The sequence below is a fragment of the Pan paniscus genome, chromosome 9, assembly GCF_029289425.2.
Source record: "Pan paniscus chromosome 9, NHGRI_mPanPan1-v2.0_pri, whole genome shotgun sequence".
Lineage (NCBI taxonomy): Eukaryota > Metazoa > Chordata > Mammalia > Primates > Hominidae > Pan > Pan paniscus.
In genome coordinates this window covers 36,300,001-36,327,159 of record NC_073258.2, presented here as the reverse complement: position 1 = coordinate 36,327,159, position 27,159 = coordinate 36,300,001, and the positions used below count along the sequence as shown (strand labels likewise).

The following is a 27,159-nucleotide window of genomic DNA, read 5'->3' as shown; positions in this document are numbered from 1 at the left end:
ATTAATACACAAATGCCTTTGCTAGATGATCAGGAACAAACTGCTGATCTTCCACTGCCTCTACTCAAAACAGCTGTACTGCTTATGTAACTGGATTAGGCTTCAGAACAGCTTGTTAAAAGTAGGATATTAGTAGCAGAGGCTGAGAAGTGTATTAGAAGATGAGGCTATCAGATTGCTTTTATAAACCTTTTCCTCTCTTCACACCAGTAGCACTTCACTTACAGCTTTTGCTGGATGGTTTTTAACAACTTAAGCAGACTGCGTTCAAGGACAGTGAGAAAACCAGACTTTCATATAATTTAATCTAGTGTAATTTTAAACATTCACTAGTCTTTTGCAGTATTTTTGTAGGATTCAAAATGGAAAAAGGTATGAAGATGAGCCTTAACAATTTACTTTCGTTTTCCTGAGGGGTCTTCCTCCCCGTTAACTCCATAAAAAGGACAAGATCAAGGGCAATACTGATTCTGTGAAATCTAACTTATAATCAACTAAAATTTAGAATGCTTAAAAACAACCCAAGTGGAATGCAGATTCAGGAGCTTAAACATAAAATGAAGGGTTTGAATTCGGCACTTATCTGCATTCCACTTCCTCTAGTTATATTACGGAAAATATAATGAACAAATGTCCTAAAACACTTAGGAAGCTGACTGCTCAACTAGTTGTTAACTGATCACCTCAGTTAATGAACCTTCTGAGAATAAGTACACATTCTATGTCTCCTTTAAGTGGAAAAGTCTCCCACGTAAGAGCTGCATATAAAAGGAGACAAAAGAACTGTAGAAGCTAACTGATTAGAAATACTTAAAGGATATTTGTTTTAATATCAAGGTACAATGATTGAAAAAAACTTTTCCATATTTTTTAGGAATTATTAGGATCTGGAAATAAAACTGCCCTAATCAAGGTAATCAATGACATTCTACCTTTTTAAGTTTAAAAAAGAAGTTTCATATCCACATGAGATGATTTATATTATGCATATACAAAAGTATTTTTTATGTGAGCTTGCTACACCAAGAGGCTACAGTGACATGTGTGACAATCATTTCCTTGAAACTCTGCTAAAATATGCATTTGACCAAACAAAAGGCCTTCTGCAGCTAGGACAAGCAATCACATATTATACAGAATGCTTAGAACCAAGATTCAGATCTTAATGAGACTTACTGAAAAGTTCTCTGCCCCATAATGAGGCACCCCTTTAAAAATATGGTCTGAGTAGAGACATAAAAGATATACATTTAAACTGTGATGGTAAAATAACCAAAAAAAGAAAAATTATAGTTCAAAAAAAGGAACAATTCTTTGAAAAAACATACATAGAAACAGTCAAACTATGAACACCTTTACACATTCACATCTGCACTAATGCATACAAGTTCAAAACCTAGAAGGCATTTCTCCCCCATCCCTTCTCTGAAACTGATTCAGAGGTCACTGTGTGAAGAACTTACTTCAGTCCTGATTGTAAGTGTCATGAAATTATTTTCTACACAGATAGCAAATTTAGTTTTATATAGGACTGCAAGCATACATCATCTAGGGATTACCCAGTAAACCACAAATATTTTATCCATTCCCCTAAGATACAGGTAACATATGGTTGTGGTACATCCCAGGCAGATGTCATTTAAAGCACGCAAGGGGAGGTGCTAGCAAAAAAATACTCATTTGCCAAAGTAACAGGTTAACCCTTCCAATATGATGTACCACAACCACACATGAGAAAAGTCAAGAACTTATTTTATTTTATTTTAAAATAAACATTGAAGATCCCCCATTTCCCACCACCCTACAAAACTTTTGAATGTGGAATGTTCAACAGCCTATCCATTTTGGTAGGTTACAAAACCAGCAAAAACTCCAGTTGTCTAATGATGAATGTTTGAGAATAGTTTTGTTTTTAAATAGCTGAGCACCTACTGGAAGAATTCCTGGGCTAAATGCTGAAAATAAAATTTAATTTCTGCACAGAAAATACCATTAACTTAGTAGCCTTTGCTTAAAGGTGGGATTAATTCTCCATGAAGTCAGAATGAGACAATAAGCAGCATTAAGTTCATAGGCACACAGAACTAGTGCTCAAACTGCTAGCACAAATTCCAACAGAGTACATAAGGCTAAGTCACTACTCAAGTGTCCATTTCCATCAAATTTAGAGACTCTCCCTATGCATCTAAGGGAAGGAATTATCACTTTGAATATAAATGCCTCCAGGAGAAACGGAGAATTCAGTTAAGGTTAAATTAGACAAAAGATAATAAGTGCAAGTACTAGAGAAATGTTGCTGGAGATAAACCATAAAATTTGTGACACTAACGTGGCATGGGGTGAATCACATAAGCTGCTAGCTGTTGAACACCAGTGTTTCAAGATACAACTTTTATAAACATGTTTTATTTGTTTTGCTTATACCATCAGAACTGAAACTACTGTCTGTGATTTCCCTGAAACAGGGAAATCAATCTAAAACACATACTGGTGCCTTTCAAAAGATAGCAATTGAAAAGGGTGGTAGCAGCAGGCATTTGGTATCTTTTCCTTTTAAAAAAAAGCTTTCAAGCTGAAGGAAAAACATGTGACCAAGAGTGTTATGATTATCCACTAGAGATTTTCATCAGTACCTGTACCAATTTAGGTGACAATACAGCAAAATCCAAGGATTAGTGACAGACAATGTACATGTCATAAGGAATGATAGATAGTACCAATCCTTACAAAAGTCATTGTCTCAAAGAAACTGTTAAGTGTTCAAAAAGGTATCTAAATATTTCACATTAAGTACAGAAGCGGCCATCTGGATTACATCCCGTATTTGTTGCATATTTTTCAAAAAGTGCCAATCAAAGCCTAATTTTGCATCTTGGCTTTGTCTTATACAGTATCAGCTGTTAAAAAGCATTTTACATGTGTTTTTAACCACAGTTGTTTGGCCAGATGAACAGTGCTGTGTTAAAGCTGGTAGCCAGCCTTATATGTGTGATTAGGACCCATGCATAATTTGGTATGCATCTGAACGTTCAGTGCTCCAATTTAACTGGAAAAGCTGTGAAATGCAGTTGTTCTGCCAAACCACACTCCACTCCTTTCATCTTCCTTTCTAGGGAAATAATTTAGTTTGTCAGTTATCATTGAATAACTCGAGGGCTGATTTGTAGGTTTTATCCAATGTCATAAAAGTCAATCTTGCCTTTTTCAAGCCACTTCAAATAACTATGGAGATTATTATCACCCTGTAAAGTATATTGTTTTACTCCTAAGCAAGGGTGAGGAATCTGAGTATCATGTGCAAGGCTCAAGATGACGCTTAGGACAGAACATGCAGAGTAAAAATAGTTTCCTTCCATATCCAGGTAATAGAAAGCTGACAATTGTAGTCCTGTCTTTATGGGATGAAAACAGTCCCTTTACAATAAGTTTCCTGAAAGGGAGAACAAATAGATAATAACTCTTCTGGTAACATATTATGGTACACTGGCCAGTGTGTTTTTGGCGATTAAACATAATCCTGTGAATCAGATTAATTCACTTGCTGAGTGTTCATTTGCGGCATCCCTCTGTTGGGTCTTGGGGGCCCTCCACGACCTAGAAGACAAAAATGGCATTTGATTTTTCTTTCAAATATTATTTGTTTTGCCTTCAAGCAGATTTTCATCTGAAGTCAAGAAGCATGTGGGCAGCCTGTCACCACATTATTAGGCTTAAGAGGTCAATTCTTCAGTGTTCAAGTTTCCCCTGTCCTGGAAGTTGTCATGCGCAAATTTGCTCATGTTCTCTTAGCTAAAAGAAGAGTAAAGCTAATGGAGTATTCCACCAGTACTCATTCATTCATTCATTCAACAAGTATTTATTGAGTGCCTACTATGTGCCAGGCACCATCATCAAGCGTTGGGAATAGATACAGCAGAGAAGACAGACAAGGTACCTGCTCTCATGGAGCTTACATTCTAGTGTACACTCTAGCTTACATTTCAGTAGTAAGTAACATCATACTATCAAAATTAATAAAAGCACCAGAATGAAAACAGACCTTATTACCTAAACTGTTAAAAAGAAACTACATAACATTCAAAACTGTATAATGACTTTTAACAGATAAAATAACTTTTTACATGCTGTTAAAACAGATTTTTAGCTATCAGTTAACTCAACTTTCATCGAATATGCTACAAGGTGGGAAAGAACATAACCCACATTCACATGCAAATATCCTTTGATACTTCTAGTCAAGTCAGTAATTCCCAAGTGATCCATTAATTTTTAGAAAAATGTACCTTTTTCCTGGCCAGTTTCTACTAGTATTCAAATCAAAGTACGTTGTAATTCCTCCTTAACACACATTTTATACATGTTATGGCCAATAGAGGAAACCTGTTTGATGTTTAACCTCCCTCAAATCAGAGAACCATTTAGAATTTCAGACTACATGAAATGCTAGCTCTAATTGTTAAATAGGTTAACTTCCTGCCAAAATGGGAAGTAGTTTTCCAACAGTAAAAGAAAAACAAAAAACTCTCTAAACCTGTAATTTTTTTTTTAAGTATAGCTCAATAAGTTAGGAATTTGGGAGTTTTGTTTAAAAGTCAGAAATAACTTGATATTTATATCACTAATAGAGGTCCAAAAGGCATTGCAAATTCCATTAGTTCTATCACTTCTAAATGGTTCTCTAAATGTTAACTATGGCTTATCCGGCCATTAAAGGGTGTCTGGCCCTAAAATATAATAGGCATGTTTCAAAAAAATGAAAGAGGAATAATAAATTTATATAAATGTTCAATCTCATTCCAAAAATGTCTTACAAAAATGTTTCAGTAAGTACTTCCTAAAAACATTTAGCAGGTTTTAGGACCTGAAAAATAATTTTCAGTTGGAAAAACACTTTTTCTGAGAAGAGAATATGTTCTAGTTTTCAAGACAGTTTATATAGTAACAGGGAAAATTAAATCATTCAAAAATTAAAATTTGGGTCCAAGATTAAGTTTTAGAAACAGAGCATTTCATTTAATCCCTAGCAACAAGTCTGGAAAGGATAAATGTATTCCTAACATGCAGACTATTAACAGCTCTTCCAAGGCCTGAACAGAAGCTCCACTTAGGAGCTAGGATCACCACCACAAAATATTACCTCGTGGGGCTCCCCGTGGTCCACTCTGCCCAGAGCCTCGCTTGAAATTCTGCTGATATCCATCCTAAAAGACAAGCTAGTTAGTATTGAAAAGGTACTTTTGAAAAAATGCTTACCCATCTATTCTTTCAGTCTAACACTCAATACAGAATTCTTCCTTAATCTTTTAGACACTTCAGTATCAGTTTATCACAGCTACACCTTGTTCTGTAATTGTTGTACTTCTATTCTCAAAGAACATTCAGTGAAATATATTTCTCTGCTCTTGGAAATCACTGTCTTTAACAGGCTTTACTAAAGGAGTACTGATGTTGAGTGCTAAAAGCTTTTGTTTCAACAGAGTGTCTTGGACACCACAAAGTTAACGCCAAATTAGTTACTTAGGTTCATTAAGCAACAACACTAAGTCACTTTCATTGGTATATTTAGTTCAGGTTTACACTTTAGAACTACTTTACCTACCCGTTGATAGCCAGAGTAATCCCGGGGAGCACTGAACTGAGACTGTGTATAACCACTGTTTGGAGTGTTAGAGAATGAAGGGCGGTAACCATCATATCCTCCTAAAATTTAGGACAAGAAAAGAAATAATTTTCTTATCTTCACAAGGAATTTCTACTTTTTTATTAATGAAGACGGGAAGAACTAGAAATTATAAGCCAGGCTAGTTAATCAAATTAATCTCCAATTTCCTATCTTGATCCAATCTGTTTATAAATTTCTGTAAGTACTAACTGCCCCTCAGAAGATAAACTTTTAACCCATCTATGCATGTAAACACACATCTATACAAATATAATAAACAATCCCCGTAAGTTTTGGTAATGTGGAAAATACTTATCCTCCAGGAGATAGTGGTAGACATTAATTTGACATAACCAAATGAACAAAAATTCCATGATTTGTTTTTTAAATAACAAATTATACCAAATACACAAATTGTACCAAAATATACATTGTTTAAATTGCACATAAGAGGCTAATGCAGATACATCCTTCCCAAAAACTGTGTGATATATTTTACAAATCAAAAAATAATTTGAACTAGTAAAAGGTCATTAGAACCTCCTTTTTTATTTTTTTTTTTACCTCTGAATCCATTGGCAGGGCCCCGGTATCCATTCATCAAGCCTCTAGCACCACGGGAGCCTCCACGAGACACACCACGACTATTGTAATAGGGCTGATTGCTACGTGGAAATCCAGTGTTCTGCTGAGGAGGCTGCTGGTGGTTACCAGTCACTTGATGGGACTGGTCTGGGGAACCATGGTAAGTGCCAACCACTATAATTTAAAAAAGAAAAAGATATATATATACACAGCTCATTACCGTTTGTTCTCCCACGCACTTTCTAGTTTAAGAAGTGTCTTATACAGTCTCCTTAAAGTTTAATCCTTAAATTTGCATACAATGATAAGAAAAACTACACATGAATAAAGTCTCTTACCTTTCTCCTACCCTTAGACTCAGCTATTGGGGGTAAAATTCTCCAACCACAATTCCAAACCTTTGAAAGCAGGGTGCATGATTGATCCTTCCAAACAAATTATTTGAAAGGCTATATTAACGTCTTCTGAATGGCATCTACTTTTTAGCACAAGAGACCCAAAATAACTCAAAAGATTTACTCTTAGTACATTACCATTTTGTACCATTTAATTACTTCTTTTCATTATAAAGCTCCTTAGTGGTAGAAGTTTTCTTATTCTTTTAAATATCTTTTTACTTAGTAAAACATACAAAACCACTCTCTCATATTTAAGCAGCTATATGGTAGAATATGTCATCAACTACATAGTTTAATCAGCAGAGGCCTTCGACTTGTAGCCCTTAATGCCAAATTCCATTTCAAAGTATTTAAAATGGCAAGTATAGCCAATTTAGAAAACAATCACATGGTACTCACATTGGCACTCAACCCACTTGAAGGTTCTAGACTAAGGTACACACTAACATATATACAAGCTCCATCCACAATGGAGAGAGTTCTAGAATCTAGAAATTTTCAAAAATTCAATACTACAGAACAATGTTTCTAATTCAAAGAGGAGAAAAAAATAGGGTGCTAAAAGTACCTTTGGGAGGTGAGGAAGGCAACAGAACAAAGGAAGGCCCACACACTAACAACAAGGGTCAGAAGCTGCTGGCCAACCCAAATCTCCCCTTTTGGGGCAGAGAGAAAAGCAGCTGTATGACTCTTGAAAATCTTTACTTGACCTATTTTACACCCTTAAGAAACTCCAAATACATTAATAGTTGTTAGAATCCTATTTTTACGATGAAAGCACTAGGGAATACCTAGAGAAAAAGAGAGAGCCACTGCTCCTCTTGAATTACTTAGTAAACCAACTACATCAGTGTCATCTTTTTACATAGATTGCCTTTTATTATATTCCCAAAATTTAAAATTGTAAGTGAATGACAAATACACATAACATTTTCCTTGTAAAATGGTTCATGTGTATCCATGTACAAAGTAGCCAAAAGAACTGAATTTTAGAATCACTGTTTATCAACAACAGCTTTTAATCTTGATCAAATCTCACTGTAAGAAATTCATAGCCAGGCTGGGTGTAGTGGCTCACGCTGGTAATCCCAGCACTTTGGGAGGCCAAGCTGAGCAGATTACTTGAGCTCAGGAGTTTGAGACTAGCTGGGCAACACAGTGAGACCCCATCTCAACAACAACAACAACAAAATACAAAAAATTAGCCAGGCATGGTGGTGCATGCCTGTGGTCCCAGCTACTTGGGAGGCTGAGGTGAGAGGATGGCTTAAGCCTGGAAGGAAGAAGTTGTAGTGAGCCGAGATCGTACCACTGCACTCCAGCCTGGGAGACAAGAGCCAGACTCTGTCTCAAAAAATGAAAGGAAAAAGGAAAGGAAAGAAAGGAAGAAACTCACAGCATAATAACTTAAGTGTGATCTTTATTTTATTTAATTTTCACTTTTAAGACAAGGTCTAGCTCTCTCACCCAGTATTGCTGAGGTTGGAGTTCAGTCAAATAATCTTGGCTCACTGCAACCTTGAACTCCTGGGCTTAAGTGATCCTCCGGCCTTAGCCTCCTGAGTAGCTACAACTACAGGCATTCACCACCTCACCCTGCTAATTTCTGTATTTATTTTATAGAGGTGGGGCTCTGTGTTGCCCAGGCTGGTCTCAAACTCCTGGTCTCAAGCGGGCCTCCCAAAGAGCTGGGATTACAGGCGTGAGCCACCACACCCAGTCTTCATTTTATTTTAAAATACCCAAATTCCTACTTAAATTTTGGTAAAGTATAAACTTGTAGGCCATTTTAAAAAGCCAAAGATTCTGTCATGTTGTTCCTGATCAGACACTAATTCAAAATAAAATTTCTAGAATGATGGGACATACTGAAATGATTTCTTCAACAAATATCAGGCCGGGCATGGTGGCTCATGCCTGTAATCCCAGCACTTTGGAAGGCCAAGGTGGGTGGATCACCTGAGGCCTGAGGCAGGAGGCCGAGGCAGGAGAATCGCTTGAACCCAAGCGATTGAACCTAAGAGGCGGAGGTTGCAGTGAGCCGAGATTGCATCACTGCACTGGACAACGGCCCACAATGTATACATATTATTTCATCATGAACGCCTGGCCTCAAGCAATCCTCCCACCTCAGCCTCAAATGTAGCTGGGATTATAGGTGCCAGCCATGAAGCCCGCCCACAACGGACACACATTTCAACACATCATGCTGTATACCATAAATACACATATATATAGTTTCTACTTCTCAATTAAAAATAAACAAATGAACTTTTTTTAAAAAAATAGAAAAAGCAATCCATGTACTTATCAGTGGGAGAAAGTTTTCGGCAAGAAGGAAAGTATGAAGGCCCTGAGATTAAAGAGAACTTGCTGCGTATGTGACTGGTGTGAGTGTAATCCCAGCACTTTGGGAGGCCAAGGCAGGCAGATCACTTGAGCCCAGACCAGGAGTTCGAGACCAGCCTGGACAATATGGTGAAACCCTCTCTCTACTAAAAATACAAAAGAAAAAAAAAAAAAAATTAGCCAGGCATGGTGGCCTGTGCTACTCGGGAGACTGAGGTAGGAGGATCCCTTGAACCCAGAAGCAGAGGTTACAGTGAGCCATGGTGATCACGCCACTAGTTTTTATCATTTGGAAGCTGAGCACAGTATAACTGATAACTTCTATCAGAGTATGGAAGATTCGAGCTTCATATTAGTGATACTGAATAGTACAGGATATGTAAGAATTTACTACTGAAAAATCTAATGCTGATCCAAGTTTACCAAGAAATTGAATAATTAGAAAATTTTACAACTTTTCAAAATCGGGCTGACAAAATGAAAGTATTAACTCCTCTGACTGCTGGTTTGTTGTGGGATTCCAATTAAATTCTGAGGAATTAAAGAACTAAAGAAGACATCATGGTGGCTCATGCCTATAATCCCCATGCGTTGTAAGGTAGAGGTGGGAGGACTGCTGGAGGCCCTGAGTTTGAGAAAAGCCTGCAGTCCTAGCTATTTGTGGGGAGTTAAAGGCTCCAGTACAGGATTTGAGCCCCGGAGTTAAAGGCTCCAGTATCTGATTACACCACTGCACTCCAACCTGGGCAACAGACAGAGACCCCATTTCTTAAAAAAATATATATATAAAAAAAAATCTAAAGTATCTCTATCGAGCTAGACAAGGTAGTTCATGCCCATAATCCCACCACTCTGGGAGACAGAGACAATAAGTTCGCTCAAGGCAAGGAGTTGGAGACCAGCCTGGCATCATAGTGAGCTCCTGGAGACCCTGTCTCTACAAAAAAAAAAAAAAAAAAAATTAGCCAGCCATGGTGGTAAGCGCCTGTAGTCCCAACTACTCAGGAGGCTGAGGGAGGAGGATCATTGAGCCCAGGAGTTTGAGGCTGCAGTGAGTTATGCTGGCATCACTGCACTCCAGCCTGGGCAACAAAGTGAGAACCTGTCTCAAATACATAAAAGTGTCCCTACCTACATTACTATCGTGACAGGTATGGTAACTAGCCAAATTATGACCTTACTTGACAAAACAGATTATGTTTCAACCCAGTCCACGAAATGCAGCCACCATGAGTTTTTTCTTAACTTTGTCTAACTGACTCAATGCCAGATATCATGCTAAAAGCCTTCAATCAATTAACAATTAAAAGTATAGTTTATCACCAGGTGCAATGGCTCACGCCTTTAATTCCAGCACTTTGGGAGGCTGAGGTGGGCAGATCACGTGAGCTCAGAAGTTCAAGACAAGCCTGGGCAACATGGTGAAACCCCAACTTTACCAAAAATACAAAAAATTAGCTGGGCGTGGTGGCACATGCGTGTATTCCCAAGCTACTTGGGAGGTTGAGGTAGGGAGGATTGCTTGTGTCCAGGAGGCAGAGGTTGCAGTAAGCCGAGATCACGGCACTGCGCTCCAGCCTGGGTGACAGAGTGAGACCCCATCTCAAAAAAAAAAAAAAAAAAGTACACTTTATGGTAATTCAAGTAACAAATTTAATTCCATATAAATTATACAATGCAACAGGGATATTATGTAAGTTCAGTGACAAAAGGAAAATGGCTATAAAGCCTCCAAAAATTGCACATAATTCACATATACAAGTACAGACTCAATTTAACTCATGATCTGAAATGAAAAATTCATATGGTCTACTACTAAAACAGAAACTCTTGGACACCACCACTCTGAAGTCTAAACTGTCCTAACACTGTCAATAACTGTGCTGGAAAGCAAGGAGCCAATGAGGTGACACTGGATTTCGTACCTGTTTGAAGCTGTTCTTGCTGAAGCTCTGTTTGTTCTACTTGGTGAGGCTGACTAGAAAAGCTCTGGTTATAACTGGCCTGGTACTGATTTTGCTGTTTTAAAGTTTCTGGTTCATTAACAGGAGGAACTGGGGCATTCATATTGAACACCTGTTAGTAAATAAAGTAAATGATTAGTTCATCCTTTTATTCTCTGGTTTATAACATGGCCAAACTCAATGGTGGTTTTTCCTCAGACATAAATAAAGACATCACAGAGGTCTCAAACACAAAAACATCACACACACACATACAAAAATCCCTCCAAGTGATTCAACGTGGAAAAAGACATATATACCATATAGTACTTAAAGGGGAGTATAATATGCTGTGAAATGGAAGTAGGGAATTAAAAAAAATAAAAAGACATGCAATCAGCAGCCTCGGAAATGCTTTTACATATATGAGAAATCTTTTTAAAAGACAAACTCTGGCCTGGCACAGCGGCTCACATCTGTAATCCCAGCACTTTGGGAGGCTGAGGCAGGCAGATCATCTGAAGCCAAAAGTTCAAGACCAGCCTGGCCAACATGGTGAAACCCCGTCTCTACTAAAAATACAAAAATTAGCTGGGCATGGTGGCTTATGCCTGGAGTGTCAGCTACTCCAAAGGCTGAGGCATGAGAATCGCTTGAACCCAGGAGGCAGATATTGCAGTGAGCTGAGATCACGCCACTACACTCCAGCCTGGGCGACAGAGCAAGACTTTGTCTCAAAAAATAAATAAATAAGACAAACTCCTGGATGCAGTATCACTTACAGAAATTTGTTCTATGAACTTTAACAGGGTTGAATGTTTTTTCATTTTTATTAACATTTTAATCAAAAGTTATTTTAATATTTAATCTTATGAACTTTCCTCTCAGCACCGATTTAGCTGCACCCCACAGATTATAGTATTATTATTATTTTCTAGAAATTCTCTAAAGGTGCTTGCTCAAGAATCAAGGTAAAGCATAACATCTGAAACTTCAAAATACTTCAGGAAAATAAAAGATTAAGCCAACAGGGCAACTATTAAATCTAGGTAATGATTATATGGATGTTATATTAGTCTATTTCTCTGAATGTTTAAGCTTTTGTTAATCAAATCAAAAGGGTAAAACTACAAATTAAGATGATACAGGCACATCACTCATAAGGCTAAAATTTATCTCTAGAATATCCGTTAATATCAGTTAATCTCTGGAATAATCAGTTTATGTTCAATTAAATATACCCTACAGTTAATGAAAGATGCAGACTCAAGCACAGTTAAATGAAGACCTTTAAAAAAGAAAAGAAAATCTACCATGATTCATATTACATACTAGGCAATTAATGTTAGTTAATTTGCTTACCGTTTGCATGGATTGGAATGGAGCTGCATTTACATTGATTCCACTGCTATGTAAAGGTTTGCTTGTCCCAGCCTGAAATACTTGAGGCTGAGACGCAGCAGGAAGGGATGATGATGCTGTAGTCTGGTCTGTATTTAAAGAGATTGTTGCCTAAACACAAAGTGAATAGATGCACTTTAGCGGTAAACTAAACTTAGCCAAACAAAAAGTGAACACATGTACTAAAGTGGTAAATTAATCTCAAACTTATATGTATTAACAAACTCAAATATTTCATGAAAGCAAAGTAGGTCCAAAAAGAAGAATCATGATATTAATGGTAATGTACCTCTGTTCAATTCATGAGTAAGTGCCTCATCAAATGTATGTGACCCGGTAACAGAACTTGCCTGAATCTGATCAATTGGTTCCTTCTGTGGTCGTTGCTCTGTAGCATGAGAAGGCTGGTACAAGGGTTGAGATGCTGTGTACCCCTCACTTGTGGATGATACCAAAGGAACCTAGACATAAGTAAAGAAATAAAAGCTTCTTCCTGCTTACAAAATTGACTGTTAAAAAAACAAGTTACCTCTAAGACGCATAAGGCTAAGAAATAGATACAACTGCTAAAGAAGGGAGAAATTAATATTACCATCTCTCTTTAAATTTGTATAATATAAAACCTAAAAATTGCAAAAATATATATATTTTTGAAGCTCGACGTTAAATAAACCCAAGTCTCGTTATAAAAGCCCTCCACAAGTACTTCTAAGATGGAGAAATCTGCACTAAATTTTAGAATTATGTCTAAACTATGTCTTCTGAAATTCTCAGTTCTAAATTAAAAAGGCTTATTATATTATAATACATTATTTAAAATGCAAGACTTAAGAAAAACTTAAAAAGTCATCAAGAGGAAAAATGAACCTAAACATAAAAATAAAGGCTGACAGCTATCCACAACAATAAATTTGCTGAATTCCAACAGAAGACTTGGACACTGATGAAATTCATATTTTCTTTCATAAGCTAAGAAAGAAACCAAGGAACCAATTAAAACAAAAGTGAAAACATATTTTTTAATTATTTTTTTAAAATAGAGATGGTGTCTCGCTACACTGCCCAGACTGGTCTTGAACTCCTGACCTCAAGTGATCCTCCCATCTCAGCCTCCTAAAGTACTAGGATTATAGGTATGAGCCACCTAACCTGGCCCTGAAGAAAATAGTTTTATCACTCTTACCTGTGTCGCTTCTGGTTGTACAGGAACTTGATTAGGCTGAGCAAGTCTAGATTCAGAATGAACTGCAAAGGTGACCAAAACATTTTTGTCAAACAAAATTAAATTTTTAGAGAGACGCGTCTAAATACCTTTTATTTCGCTATTAAAGGCTTTTTTTTTTTTTGCGGGCGGGCGGGGGGGGGGGGTCTCACTCTGTCACCCAGGCTGGAGTACAGTGATGTGATCTTAGCTCACTGCCACCTCTGCCTCCCAGGCTCAAGTGATCCTCCCACCTCAGCCTCCCAAGTAGCTGTGACTACAGGTGTGTGCCACCACACTCGGATAATATTTGTATTTTTAGTAGAGACAGGGTTTCGCCATGTTGCCCAGGCTGGTCTCAAACTCCTAGGCTCAAGCAATCTGCCCACCTCAGCCTCCCAAAGTGCTGGGATTATAGGAATGAACCACCATGCCCGGCAATTAAAGGTAAATGTCTATAGCCAAACCATAAATAAACTTTTTAGCAATCATGAAAGTAAATTGGGAAATGCAGATAAAATTTTAGCTTTCAAGTGAGCATTTTGGTTTACCGGCAGTGGTTATTATTTAATAGTTTACTTTCACAATTGGTTTCATCTTGTTTTTTCCAAAAGTAAAGTAAAATGTTAATAGAATGCACTAACAAATAATCAGTGCCGTGAGAAAAGACTTTTAAAGCTGTACAATAAAGTGGCATTATTCATACTCTAGACCTCAGACAGATAGTATTCCATTTTGACCTTTTGTTTCTTTTGAAACAGGGTCTCACTGTGTTGCCCAGGCTGGAGTGCAGTGGCGCCATCGTAGCTAACTGTAGTCTCCAACTCTGGGCTCAAGAAATCCTCCCACCTTGGCTTCTTCAGTAGCTGGGACTATAGATGCATGCCACCCTGCCAAGCTAACTTTTTTATTTGACTAATTTTTAATTTTTTTGTAGAGGCGAGGTCTATGATGCTCAGGCTGATCTCAAACTCCTGGGCTCAAGTGATCCTCCCTCCTTAGCCTCCCAAAGCACTGAGATTACAGGCATGAGCTACCATACCCAGCTCAATATATGTTAACATAACCAACTTTCAATTTCAAGTGTTTCTAGAGAAAAAGAAAATTTAAAATATGTACTTTTCAGCCAGGCACAGTGGCTCATGCTTGTAATCCCAGCACTTTGGGAGGCCGAGGCGGGTGGATCACGAGGTCAAGAGATTGACACCATCCTGGCCAACATGGTGAAACCCCATCTCTACTTAAAATACAAAAATTAGCTGGGTGTAGTGTGGTGTGTGCCTGTACTTCCAGCTACTGGGGAGGCTGAGGCAGGAGAATCCCTTGAACCCGGGAGGCAGGGGTTGCAGTGTGCCGAGCCAAGAATGCGCCACTGCACTCCAGCCTGGCGGCAGAGCGAGACTGCGTCTCTAAATAAACAAATAAATAATATATACTTTTTAACAGCCTATATTCAACTCAGCATGCATCTTCTTAACAATTCCCATCACTCTCTCACCTCCCTTCCCAACAATGATTAAACAGATAATCAAAACGACGATCTTTGGTTAGTCATTTAGAAAGCACCCATTTTCACTGGAGAGTCTAATGGACTCAGCATTATGTAAATAACTAAATAGCCTTACAGGTTTTATCAGTGCTATGTATACTGACTTTCACACAATTCCCCAGCTGAGAAAACGACTTACTCTCTTCCTTTGGTAGAGCTCAGAAAATGAACACTAAAAACCATGATTGCTCTCTTGTAGGTGTCACCTTTGATCTGTTTTCTAAAACTCTTGATAGAAATGTGAGAGATATGAGCTCCCTTTACTTCAGAAAAATCCTAACTACCTTACACCAAATTAACTGTCATTAAACATACTTTTACTCAGCAATTTATTTTATGATATTTAACATCATGCAACATTAAGTAGGTTATTTTATTTAGTTCCACTTTTGTGCAACTAAAACTGATGTGTTCTGGGAAAAACCAAGATGACTCACAATCACTAATAGTCCTGGAGAGAAGGTCCACTTAACCCAATGGAAGGCACCAACTCTATTTAGTGCTACTACTTCAAATAATGGTGTAAGTCCAGAAAGAGTCTGAAACTGTCTTGTGGTTTCTCTCTTCCCTTTGCCTCTTACATATTCCCTTACCCACTTCATTGCTGTGTATTTTTTTAAGGTAATAAAATCCAGAAATTCTCCTAGAAAGCTAAAAGCATTCAAAAAAAGGCACCTCTATTATTTTTACTCCTAGATTAATTTTGAAATTTTAAAAGCCAAGCAAAATTTCACTTGTTAAAGTTACAAAAACAGACAAAACTGGCCTATTATAGTTACAAGTACGGAAGTGGTTGCTATCGCTAGGGGTGAGGGTAACTAGTGATTGAAAGGAAACAACGTAGGTTTCTGGGGTACTGGTAATGTTTCATTTCTTAATCTAGCTGCAGGTGTTTTCAGTTTATAAAAACTCATTAAACTTGCGTATATTTTTCTATATCTACATGCCAATGAAAAGTTTAAAAATAAACAGTTATAAACTACATTTTTAATTCAAATTATAGGAACAATAACATTCTTTCTATCAAATTAAAAGACCTAAGAGTCAAAATTAAACAGTCATTAAAATAAACAAAATTTATTTTCACAATCTTTTTAAAACCTGAAAGTACTGGCCTTATATTTCTCTCTCACATAAAAATGTACCACTACTAACCTGGAGGGCAAACCAGCTGGGGCATGTCCATGTTTTGTGTTGGATTCATAGGCTGTGCAGATACAATGGCAGGATCAAGTGTCTGATTTTCAAAATCCAGCATTGAATCCTACAGGTTAAGTTAGGATAGAATAAAGTCAAATAATATAAACACTTAAACTTTCTGTTACAGAGTTTGACTAAAATGAACATACCTGTATGAAATTATAGGGACCCTGCATTTGTGCCATAAGGTCTTGTACTCGCTGTCTTCTCACAAGGGGATCTGCCTGAGCCACTGGAGTCAAAGAGTGGGGCTCTGGTACTGAAGGGGATGCAGCCTGAGGTTGCTGCTGGAGTGAATTTACCACCTAAGGTAGAAAAAAAAGGATAAGAAGGAATAGGAGAGCAAAAAAGCTCCACTCACTACCACCATGATGGGTCCCCCACACTACATATACCATCTATACTATAAACAGAACGGGCTTTAATGCAGTTACCCAAATGAATTACATTTATGCCAAATTTAACATTCTGAAAAATGTCATCACTTCTACAGTGTTTCAGTTCCATAAGACCACTATGTAGCACTTCATGTTGATTTACTTATTTATTTATTTATTTTTCTTTCGAGACGGAATCTAGCTCTGTAGCCCAGGCTGGACAGCAGTGGCGGGATCTTGACTCACTGCAACATCCATCTCCCAGGTTCAAGCAATTCTCCTGCCTCAGCCTCTCAGGTAGCTGGGATTACAGGCACCCATCACCATACCCGGCCAATTGTTGTATTTTTAGTGGAGACAGGGTTTCACACCATATTGGCCAGGCTCGTCTTGAACTCCTGACCTTGTGACCCACCCGCCTTGGCATCCCAAGTGCTGGGAATACAGGCATGAGCCACCATGCCCAGCCTCAGATTTATTTTATAAGCTGCTTTCAAAGAAAGATTACCTGTGTTGACATCCTAAAATAATGTATTTTTCTTAAAACTGTTATGCCTTCTATAGTAACTGGATTTATATATCTATGTCAAATATATATCTATCTCACAACCTGGTACATAACACTCAAGAAATGTTAGCTATTATTATCATCAAGATTTGGGTTTTTCCCATTCCATTTTCTCAGCCAACACCATAGGATCAAGCTTTACCAACTCATCTAAACTGCTACAGAAGCCAAAGCTCACTCTATTAGCCTTTTCCCAGCTCTAATAATTTCCTCTGCTTATTGTTCTTAGTAATTCCCTGCTCTGCAAGGAAATCCTATCTTTTATTACATCAAATTTATATTATTCTGTCTGGATTTAAAACTGGACAAGTCATACTGGTTGAAACTAGGCAAAATCAGCTATTCCCTTTATAAACAACACAGATAAAAATCACTACCAAAGCGAAACCAACAATCTGTGTAATACCAACTTCAGGATGCTCCAAAAATTCGTGGAATCTCATGTGGATAGCCTTTAGAAAGGCCCACCTACTAGATACAAAGAACAAACCACACTGGCACAGTGGCAAGTAGTACGCTCTTCTCAAATAAAATCCAAAAAATACTTAACTACAAAGCACTGTATACTGCTTCCCAACTTCTTCCTACTATGTCAATATTTACCTTGCATTCTATGTTCAATAAAACAAATATGCTAATAGTTCATTTCTACTTCTACATCCATGCTAATACATCCCTATTACCTGGCTCCCCTAAAAACATACATCCCATCGACTTAGTCAAGGCTCAATGGGTTTGTACACCTCATATATACAGCTGACATTTGAACAACATGGGCTTGAACTGCACAGGTTCACTTATCCTCCAGTACTCTTGAGATGTGAAACACCTGTATATATGTGGGTCCCGCAGATACATGGCACAACTTGAGTATGAGCAGACTTCGGTGTGTGGGAGTGTCCTAAAACCAATGCCCCTGGTATAACAAGGAACAACTGTAAATCACCTCTACTAATCTTTTTGATTGATCTCTCTTCTAATCCTCCTATAACATTTCTGAACTGCATTCTTTAATTCAGCAAATATACACTATTTTGTTGGGACTTCCTGAGCAGTATTTTCATCCCAAGTACCTTTCTGGGGTAAGTGCCTACTCTCTTTATCTTACCAATGGGACATTTTGGTGCTCCAATAGAGGGATGAAGTTGCTGGCACAATTATAACATCCATGGGCCAGGCGCAGTGGCTCATGACTGTAATCCCAGCACTTTGGGAGGCTGAAACGGGCAGATCACTTGAGGTCAGGAATTCAAGACGAGCCTGGCCAAAATGGTGAAACCCCATCTCTACTGGGCAAGAGTGAGACTCTCAAAAAAAAAAAAAACTTTGCAATCTCTTTGGAAAATGGGTTTTTTTCTTCTTGAGACAGAGTCTCTGTCAACCAGGCTGGAATGCAGTGGCACGATCTCAGCTCACTACAACTTCTGTCTCCCCAGTTCAAGTGATTCTCGTACCTCAGCCTCCCAGGTAGCTGGGATTACAGGCATGCACCACCATGCCCAGGTTTTTGTTTTTGAAGTAGAGACTGGGTTTCACCATGTTGGCCAGGCTGGTCTCAAACTCTTGGCCTCATGTGATCCACCTGCCTCAGCCCCACAAAGTGCTGGGGTTACAGGCATGAACCACCGTGCCCGGCCAAGAGAATGGTCTTGATATAAGAATAACATATTAAAAGGAAAAGCATATTACCCTCAGCTTACAGCTATTTTCCTGCACTTTGGGGGTGTAAAGAAAGACATCTAAAAGAAGATCAAAAGGAAGGCCAGGACCAGTTGGTAAGGTTTTTGGACTGTATCTTACAGGTAACAAGGCATCACTGAGAGCCTCAAGTACAAGTAACTTAAAGCTAACTTTTCCAATAATTAAGTTGTGACAATGAATAGGATGGTCTGGAGGCAGTCAGAGAGGAGTAATATGAAGAGAGTCACTGAACTAGACATGAGGACCCAAAAAAAAATCATCATTATCAGTTGAGAGACAGCATTAGAAAACGCTAGAGGAAGTCTACAGCCTGGTGACCAAACAGCATTAGGGTAAAGGAGGAGTGCAAGATGATACCCCAAAACACAGCTATCAGTGTGGGAGCCCAGATTTTTACAGAGCAACCTAATTTCAGTAAGAGACAAATCATGGTAACAGATTAATCCACAGATAACTTTGTATAAAATAATTTTTTTAGATTGGTTCAGCAAAGCAGGGATCCTATTACACATCCACAGGGATAAACATTCATTTTTTGGAAGAAACAGTCTGGTGTAATGAGTCTGTTATTATAATAAATGTACTAATAATGCAAAAAACAATCTTAATTTGTTCTCAGTAGAGATAAAAATTACTAACTGAAGACAAAGACAACAACTTTGCAATACAGAGAACTCTTACCTCAACCGTTTCAACTGTCCACTCATCTACCTGCTCCTTTTCACCACTGGTGAACTGTGTTTCTGCCATGAACTGTCTATTTACATACTGCAAAGCAAAGTAAATGTTTGAGACATTTGTTTGAAAGGCAGCAAAGTAAAGGCAGCATTAAATTAAAATCATACCTCTGTTGATTCAACTTCACTTTGCTCAGTGTACTCTTCTGCTGGCTCAGGTTCTAAGAGGTTAAAAAATGGTGCAAAACAAAAGGATTTTTAGGTCAGTGATACTACTCTACTCTGTGTGATATTGGTAGATACACGTCATTATGCATTTGTCCAAACCCAGAGAATTATAACAGTAAGAGTAAACCCATATGTAAACTATGGACTTTGGGTGATAATAATGTGTCAGTTTGGGTTTATCCATTGTTAACAAATGTACCACTCTGGTGGGGGGGATGCTGACAATGAGGGAGGCTGTGCATCTGTGAGGGTAGAAAGTAAATGGGAAATCTCTACACCTCCTGTTCAGTTTTGCTGTGAGCCTAAAACTGCTCTCAAAAATAAAGTCGGCCAGGCACAGTGGCTCACGTCTGTAATCCCAGCACTTTGGAAGGCCAAGACAGGTGGATCACCTCAGGTCAGGAGTTCGAGACCAACCTAGCCAACCTGGTGAAACCCCAACTCTACTAAAAATGCAAAAAATTAGCCGGGCATGGTGGCGGACGCCTGCAATCCCAGCTACTCAGGAGGCTGAGGCAGGAGAATCGCTTGAACCTGGGAGATGGAGGTTGCAGTGAGCCGAGATCAGGCCATTGTGTTCCAACCTGGGAAACAAGAGCAAAACTCCATCTCAAAAAATAAAAATAAAAAATAAAAATAAAATCTATTTTTAGAAATGATGCCATAAAGTGTAATAAATCTTTTTTAAAGTTAAGAATTCAACGAGGCCAGGCGCGCTGGCTCACGCCTGTAATCCCAGCACTTTGGGAGGCCGAGGTGGGGGGATCACCTGAGGTCAGGAGCTTGAGACCAGCCTAGCCAACATGGTGAAACCCCGTCTCTACTAAAAATACAAAAATTAGCCAGACATGGTGGTGTGTGCCTGTAATACCAGCTACTGGGAAGGCTGAGGCATGAGAATCGCTTGAAACCGGGAGGCAGAGGTTGCAGCAAGCTGAGATCACGCCACTGCACTCCAGCCTGGGTGACAGAGTGAGACTCAGTGCCCCCTGCCCCCACCTAAAAAAGAATTCAACTTAAGGCCGGGCATGGTGGCTCACGCCTATCATCTCAGGACTTTGGTAGGCCAATGTGGGCAGATCACTTGAGGTCAGGAGTTCGAGACCAGCCTAGCCGATATGGTGAAACCCTGTCTCTACTAAAGATACCAAAAAAATCGAGTCAGGTGTGGTGGCATGCACCTGTAATCCCAGCTACTCGAGAGGCTAAGGCAGGAGAATTGCTTGACCCTTGGAGGTGGAAACTGCAGTGAGCCAAGATCATGCGACTACACTCCAGCGTGGGCGACAGAACTAGACTCTGACTCAAATAAAAAAAAAAAAAAAAAAAAAAAAAGGCGGGGCACAGTGGCTCATGCCTGTAATCCCAGCACTTTGGGAGGCCAAGGCGGGTGGATAACCTGAGGTCAGGAGTTCGAGACCAGCCTGACCAACATGGTGAAACCCCATCTCTACTGAAAATACAAAAATTAGCCTGGCGTGGTGGTGCGCCTGTAGTCCCCACTACTCAGGAGCCTGAGACAGGATAATCGCTTGAACCCGGGAGGCAGAGGTTGCAGTGAGTCAGGATTACACCACTGCACTCCAGCCTGAGTGACAGACAGAGACTGTCTCAAAAAAAAAAAAAAAGAATTCAACTTAAATTCCAAATAAGTAAATAGTTTGCCATCACATAATCTGAATTTACTTACAAACTAATTTATAAAGTTAATTAACAGTGTTTTATATTTTAGAAAGTTTTCTTTACCATTTATTCCAGAATTACTTTAGGTTCAACAGTAGCTATTTCAGATAATGTATAATGCAAATAAAGAGCTACTATATTAAAAGCCCTCTCCCGTCTCATAAGTAATAGTATAAAGCAGCATACAGATTAAAAATCTTACTTTACTTAGTAAAGTGGTAAGAGGGGGAAAAAATTGCCTTATATTAATCTCCAACTATTAACTCCACCAATGTACAATCTTCACTTCTAGTTTCAAACTACTTAGCTACCAGTTACTAAGTGCTTACCACGTGTCAGGCACTGTATACACACTTGACATATTTTCTAAATGGGGAACCTGAGGTACAAGAGTTTCATTAACTTGCCCAAGGTTACAGAGCTAGTAAGTGTTGAAGCCAAGATTTAAATTCAGGCACTCTGATTCTAACAAAATTTATGCTCCAATGTTTCCTTGTATTCAGAATTTTACTCATCAACATAAGAGTTATCATAAAAGTATTCACAGTTAAGTGTCTAGCTATATAATTAGTGTTGTGCTACATGATAAAATTAACTGGAAAAGGCCCCTTGCCTTGGAGGAATTTATAGTTCAAGATTATGGAGCTATAATCTCCCCATGATTAAAACAAAACAAAACAAAAGCAACTCATACTATTCATCCAATGCACTGGCATAGTAAATAGCAAATCTGGGCATGTCAGACAGAAACCTATTTGAAAATCCTTGTAACAGCTGGCCCTCACCCATACTCCTGCCCATCAATACTACTGCAAAAGAACTATCAGTTTATAATAGTGATCAAGACTAGTAAGACAAATGACTACTAAGACAAATATAATGAATACTGGTAGGAATTACTCTTGATAATCTGTCTTAACATTTTGTCAAGGCCGGGCGCAGTGGCTCACGCCTGTAATCTCAGCACTTTGGGAGGCCGAGGCGGGTGGATCACGAGGTCAAGGGATCGAGACCATCCTGGCCAACACAGTGAAACCCCGTCTTTACTAAAAATTCAAAAAAACAGCCGGGCATGGTGGCGGGTGCCTGTAGTCACAGCTGCTCAGGAGGCTGAGGCAGGAGAATGGCGTGAACCCAGGAGGCGGAGCTTGCAGTGAGCCGAGATCACGCCACTGCACTCCAGCCTGGGCAACAGAGCGAGACTCTGTCTCAAAAAAAAAAAAAACAAAAAAAAAAAAAAACATTTTGTCATGCTTAAAGTCTCTTTAAAAATAAAATCTAGTGTACATATATGAAAACTAAGTAAGTGTATAGTTTAAACTTGTAGCAAAATCAAATAAAACCAGGACCCTAAACTAAAGCTGATATCCACCTAATACTCACCAGCTTCAGGTACCTGGTCTTCAACTGCAGGTGCTGAGGCTGCCTCTTCTTCCTCACACAGCCCATTCTGGTGGTTGTGGGTGCTGTCAAAGTAGTTTGACTGAAAAACACGCTCAACAATTTCCTTTAGAACTTTATCTAAGAAAAAGAACATGAATTATAATGTAAGACTTATCTGAGGATGCCTGGCTTGAAGAAGATCCAACATTCTATAAAATATTGTGATTAAAAAATAACTGTTACTAAAACACATATACACATAAAAAGATTACATTTCACCAAGAACAGAAATGTATTACAGAATGATAGGGAACAAGAAGAATGTAGTTATATTAAACTTTACGGGGTTTTTGTTTGTTTTTGAGATACAGTCTTGCTCTGAAACCCAGGCTGGAGTGCAGTGGCGTTATCTCAGCTCACTGCAACCTCTGCCTCCCAGATTCAAGCAATTCTTGTTCCTCAGCCTCCCAAGTAGCTGAGATTACAGGCGTGTACCACCACGTCCAGCCAATTTTTGTATTTTCAGTAGAGGCAAGGTTTCACCATGTTGCCTAGTGAAGGTCTGACCTCAGGCGATATGCCCACCTTGGCTTCCCAAAGGGCTGGGATTAACAGGCATGAGCCACCATGCCCGGCCTGAACTTTATGTATTTTAAGTAAACTAGTTAGGTGGAAAAAGATGACATTTAACATTTATTCATTCAGAAGTATTTATTCAGCACCTACTACACATTAGACAATATGCTAGGCACTGGGAAAACAAAAAGGTATGTAAAGACACAATATATCCCCTCAATAAGCTTATGGTCTAACAGAAGTGGTATCAAATACAACTACAAAAAACTTACATCTGTGAAAAGTACTACACAGAACTACAATGGACTGGACTCAATCAGAGTGAGGCCACAAAAGGTTTCCCTAGGTAAGTGCTACAAGAGTTGAAATCTAGAAGAGTAGAGGGGAAGAAGTGTTTCAAGGGAGAAGAAAGAGCATTACAAAGTCCTATACAAAAGATGTCAAATACAAGAAAAGGAAAGGAAGCCACTGTGGCTAAAATACAGAGAATAAAGAACAAGCATAGGGAAAGATGTGGCTGGAGAAACTGGTAAAGGCCAGACCATGAATGTCCCTTGAAGTTAAGGACAAACTTATATAAAATAAAACTGAGATGAAGCCACTAAAGATTTTAAAGAGGGAGAGGGGTGGACTCAGTTAAGCAACTGCATCAGACAAGAGAAAGGTATAAAAGTAGAAGAGAAAGAAGTAGACAATCGAAAGATATTCAAAAACAAACAAAAACTATCAGAATTTGGTGTACCAGGGTATTTTTTAAAAGTGCAGGGCAGAGGGGGAGATGTATGAAGAGTTATTACTTTCAATTTTCTTAGCTTGTATATTATTAATAGATACATAGTAGGGCCACTCCCTGATAGGTCACTGTAAAGAAAAATAAAACTTTGAGGACCATATTGTATCAAAAGCATTGGGAAATTAATCCTAATAAACTACCAACAACTCTTTAGATAATGAACACTTCATATGTTTTCCTTATTTCACTTCAGCGGCTCCTGGCTCAAAACTGTTTTCAAAAAGTTATAGATACAAATCAAATGTACATAAAAACACTAATTTGGGTATATTAGTACCTTCCCATTATAAAGATTAGTACCTTTCCACTGTAAAGATGTTACATTCCTAAGATGTGGGAACACGATTAGGTAGAAAATAACCCCAAAACAAGCTATAAGCTTAAAGGTTTAATAACACCTTTGTTACTCTTCAACAATGCTCATGAAAATTTGATGAAGCTTGACCTAAAACTACTTTTTTAAGTTAACAAGCTTATACATATAGAACTTGCAGAACTAAAAGCAAAAGGGTAAACACATACTGTACAAAGAAATACAGACCAGAGTAAATGTTAACAAACCAAGAAAATTATTTCTTAAATGAAGAAAAGACAGACAAGGACTGGCACCCATTTCCTTAAAGCAAATATACTCTTCTAAATTTTGCCAATTAAAGCTCATACCATTTTGGTGATTAAAGCTTATAATCCAATCTGATTTCTTTTCAACCAATAGCTAAAAATGCATAAATACAGATACTTTCATTTTATGTTCAAAAATCTACCTTCCTAATGCAACCTTATAAATGGCAAAGATAAGAATCTATTCCCTGATTTCACAGAAGGCTAAAAACGTAAATTCCTAGCTTACTGAAGGAGTGAAATGTAAATGTCCCTTTTTAAAAAAATCAGTTCACAGTTGCATGTTTGAGAATAAGGAGCTCACAAAGAAAACTAGACCAAGCATCAGCATATTTTAAATACAGAAAAAAATTAACATCCTCAAATTAGCAGATGTCTAAGACAAACTAAAGAAAAACTAAGGCAATAACCATGAGCAGAATGTATGAAATGCAATAATTTTTTCACAAAACTTCAGCCATAAAACAAACAGTCCCTATCTATTACCAAAAGCTGTGGAAAGTCAATCTAATGTTAATCTGTCCACCTCAAACACAGTTAAGTTACATACAAGACCATGTGAAGTTAGGACTATCATATTCCCAGTTTTAGTTGTTTGTTGCTGGTGTTCTGATTTCCACATTACAGATTAAACATACAAAGAAACAAAAAAGAAATAAAGCAAACGTAAATAGCAGATGAATGCTATGTATACATTTCTAAATTTTATTCAATTAATATTGATTTTAAATAGGAAAACTAGCTGGGCGCAGTGGCTCACACCTGTAATCCCAGCACTCTGGGAGGCCCAGGCAGGTGAATCATTTGCGGTAAGGAGTTCGAGACCAGCCTGGCCTACATGGCGAAACCCTGTCTCTACTAAAAATACAAAAAATAGCCAGGCGTGGTGGCGCATGCCTGTAATCCCAGCTACTCGGGAGGATGACGTGATAGAAATCACTTAAACCTGGGAGGCGGAGGTTGCTGTGAGCTGAGATCACGCCACTACACTCCAACCTGGGCAACAGAGTAGACTCTGTCTCCAAAAAAAAAAAAAAAAACTAATTTTTTTCTTCCAAGTGGACTATAAACATAAGAAAATTAGTTTTTAAAGATTCCTAGTTATAAAATCAAAGTTATCACAGTGATACTCACAGGTGGTTCCACATACAGGTTTTTCCTTCCCTTCCAGCAGGTCCCACAGGTGAATGGAGGCATGTTCATACTGTTCATTCAACCTTTTAATAGTAAATAGCTAATTAATAACCTTTCAGTTGTCAACTTAAATACTCAGAAGTTTCTATTATCAAATACCACTAATACCTCAAGCTCATGTCCCGTTCAGGGTCTACTAGCTTATAGAATTCATCCAACAATGACAACTCCTCTTCGGACAATATTGGCACTCCATTCAAACCTTGTTTCAGGTCAGTCCGCACTTCATCATCTCCCAATTTGTCCAAAACATACTGTAGCTCAAGTACAGTTTTTAAACGTTTCTGTTCAGCTTCTTCTCTCATAAGCTGCTCCCGACGTGCTGTCTTCTTTATTGTTTTCTGAATCTGCAAAACAATATAAAAGTAAAACACCAAAATTAGTTATATAAAACTTAGTTCAATCCATTTCAGGTCCAGCTTAAATAAAACATGTTTTACTCAATGAGTGAGATATGACCTCAATACACAAAAGGATGATTCCTGACTTACAAATAGTTTTAAACATAATCTATTTTAAGCAATTGTTAAAAATTCAGAACAGCTCTTTCCCTAGAAGGTATTTTACTACTGAAATATTACTGATGAAACAATGTGTTTGGGGCTTGTTTGGAAATAATCTAGAGGGCAAAGGGAGCAAGGAAATGAATGTGGATTTATACGAAATACGATTGACCAGAAGATGATAAATATACAAGCTGGGTACAGGTACAAAGAGTTTCATTGTATTGTTTTCTTTAGTTAGGTATATATTATCTGAAGTTTTTCATTATGCATATAAAAAGTAAAAATTTAATGAATTTAGAAATTATACAGAAATGTAAAGGCCTAGGCCAATTAAAAAAGAAACCCAACCACAGCAACAATAAAAATCTTACCTCGATCTAGCTCCTCTATGGGCAAATGACCCAAAGTTCTAACTTTGAGTTATCTACTAATGACTCACAAGGAAATGCCAAAAACCCACAAGTGCCCCTTTGCCCCAAATAATCCGCTGCCAGTCTCAGAAAGATATTCCATCTTACTGAAAAGAGTGCCTAATTTGTTTTTATGAATAAGATGATGCTGGTG

The 27,159-nt window shown here is 38.2% G+C and overlaps 1 protein-coding gene across 1 annotated transcript in view; it reads right to left on the bottom strand.

Moving 5' to 3' along the window:
* Positions 1-1,735: 1,735 nt before the first annotated feature.
* The window catches only part of CAPRIN1 (cell cycle associated protein 1), a 54,186-nt gene continuing 28,762 nt past the window's right edge, over positions 1,736-27,159 (bottom strand). Inside the window, exons 5-19 of the mRNA XM_034932395.2 lie at positions 26,198-26,436; positions 26,030-26,112; positions 22,906-23,043; positions 19,780-19,832; positions 19,616-19,702; positions 16,438-16,593; positions 16,244-16,352; positions 13,522-13,583; positions 12,689-12,799; positions 12,300-12,449; positions 10,920-11,070; positions 6,227-6,421; positions 5,600-5,700; positions 5,138-5,201; positions 1,736-3,594 (exon numbers count right to left, since the gene is read on the bottom strand). Of these exons, the coding sequence (XP_034788286.1) occupies positions 3,530-3,594; positions 5,138-5,201; positions 5,600-5,700; positions 6,227-6,421; positions 10,920-11,070; positions 12,300-12,449; positions 12,689-12,799; positions 13,522-13,583; positions 16,244-16,352; positions 16,438-16,593; positions 19,616-19,702; positions 19,780-19,832; positions 22,906-23,043; positions 26,030-26,112; positions 26,198-26,436 (1,764 nt within the window). The 3' untranslated portion in view covers positions 1,736-3,529. The remainder of the gene's footprint in view (positions 3,595-5,137; positions 5,202-5,599; positions 5,701-6,226; positions 6,422-10,919; positions 11,071-12,299; positions 12,450-12,688; positions 12,800-13,521; positions 13,584-16,243; positions 16,353-16,437; positions 16,594-19,615; positions 19,703-19,779; positions 19,833-22,905; positions 23,044-26,029; positions 26,113-26,197; positions 26,437-27,159) is intronic.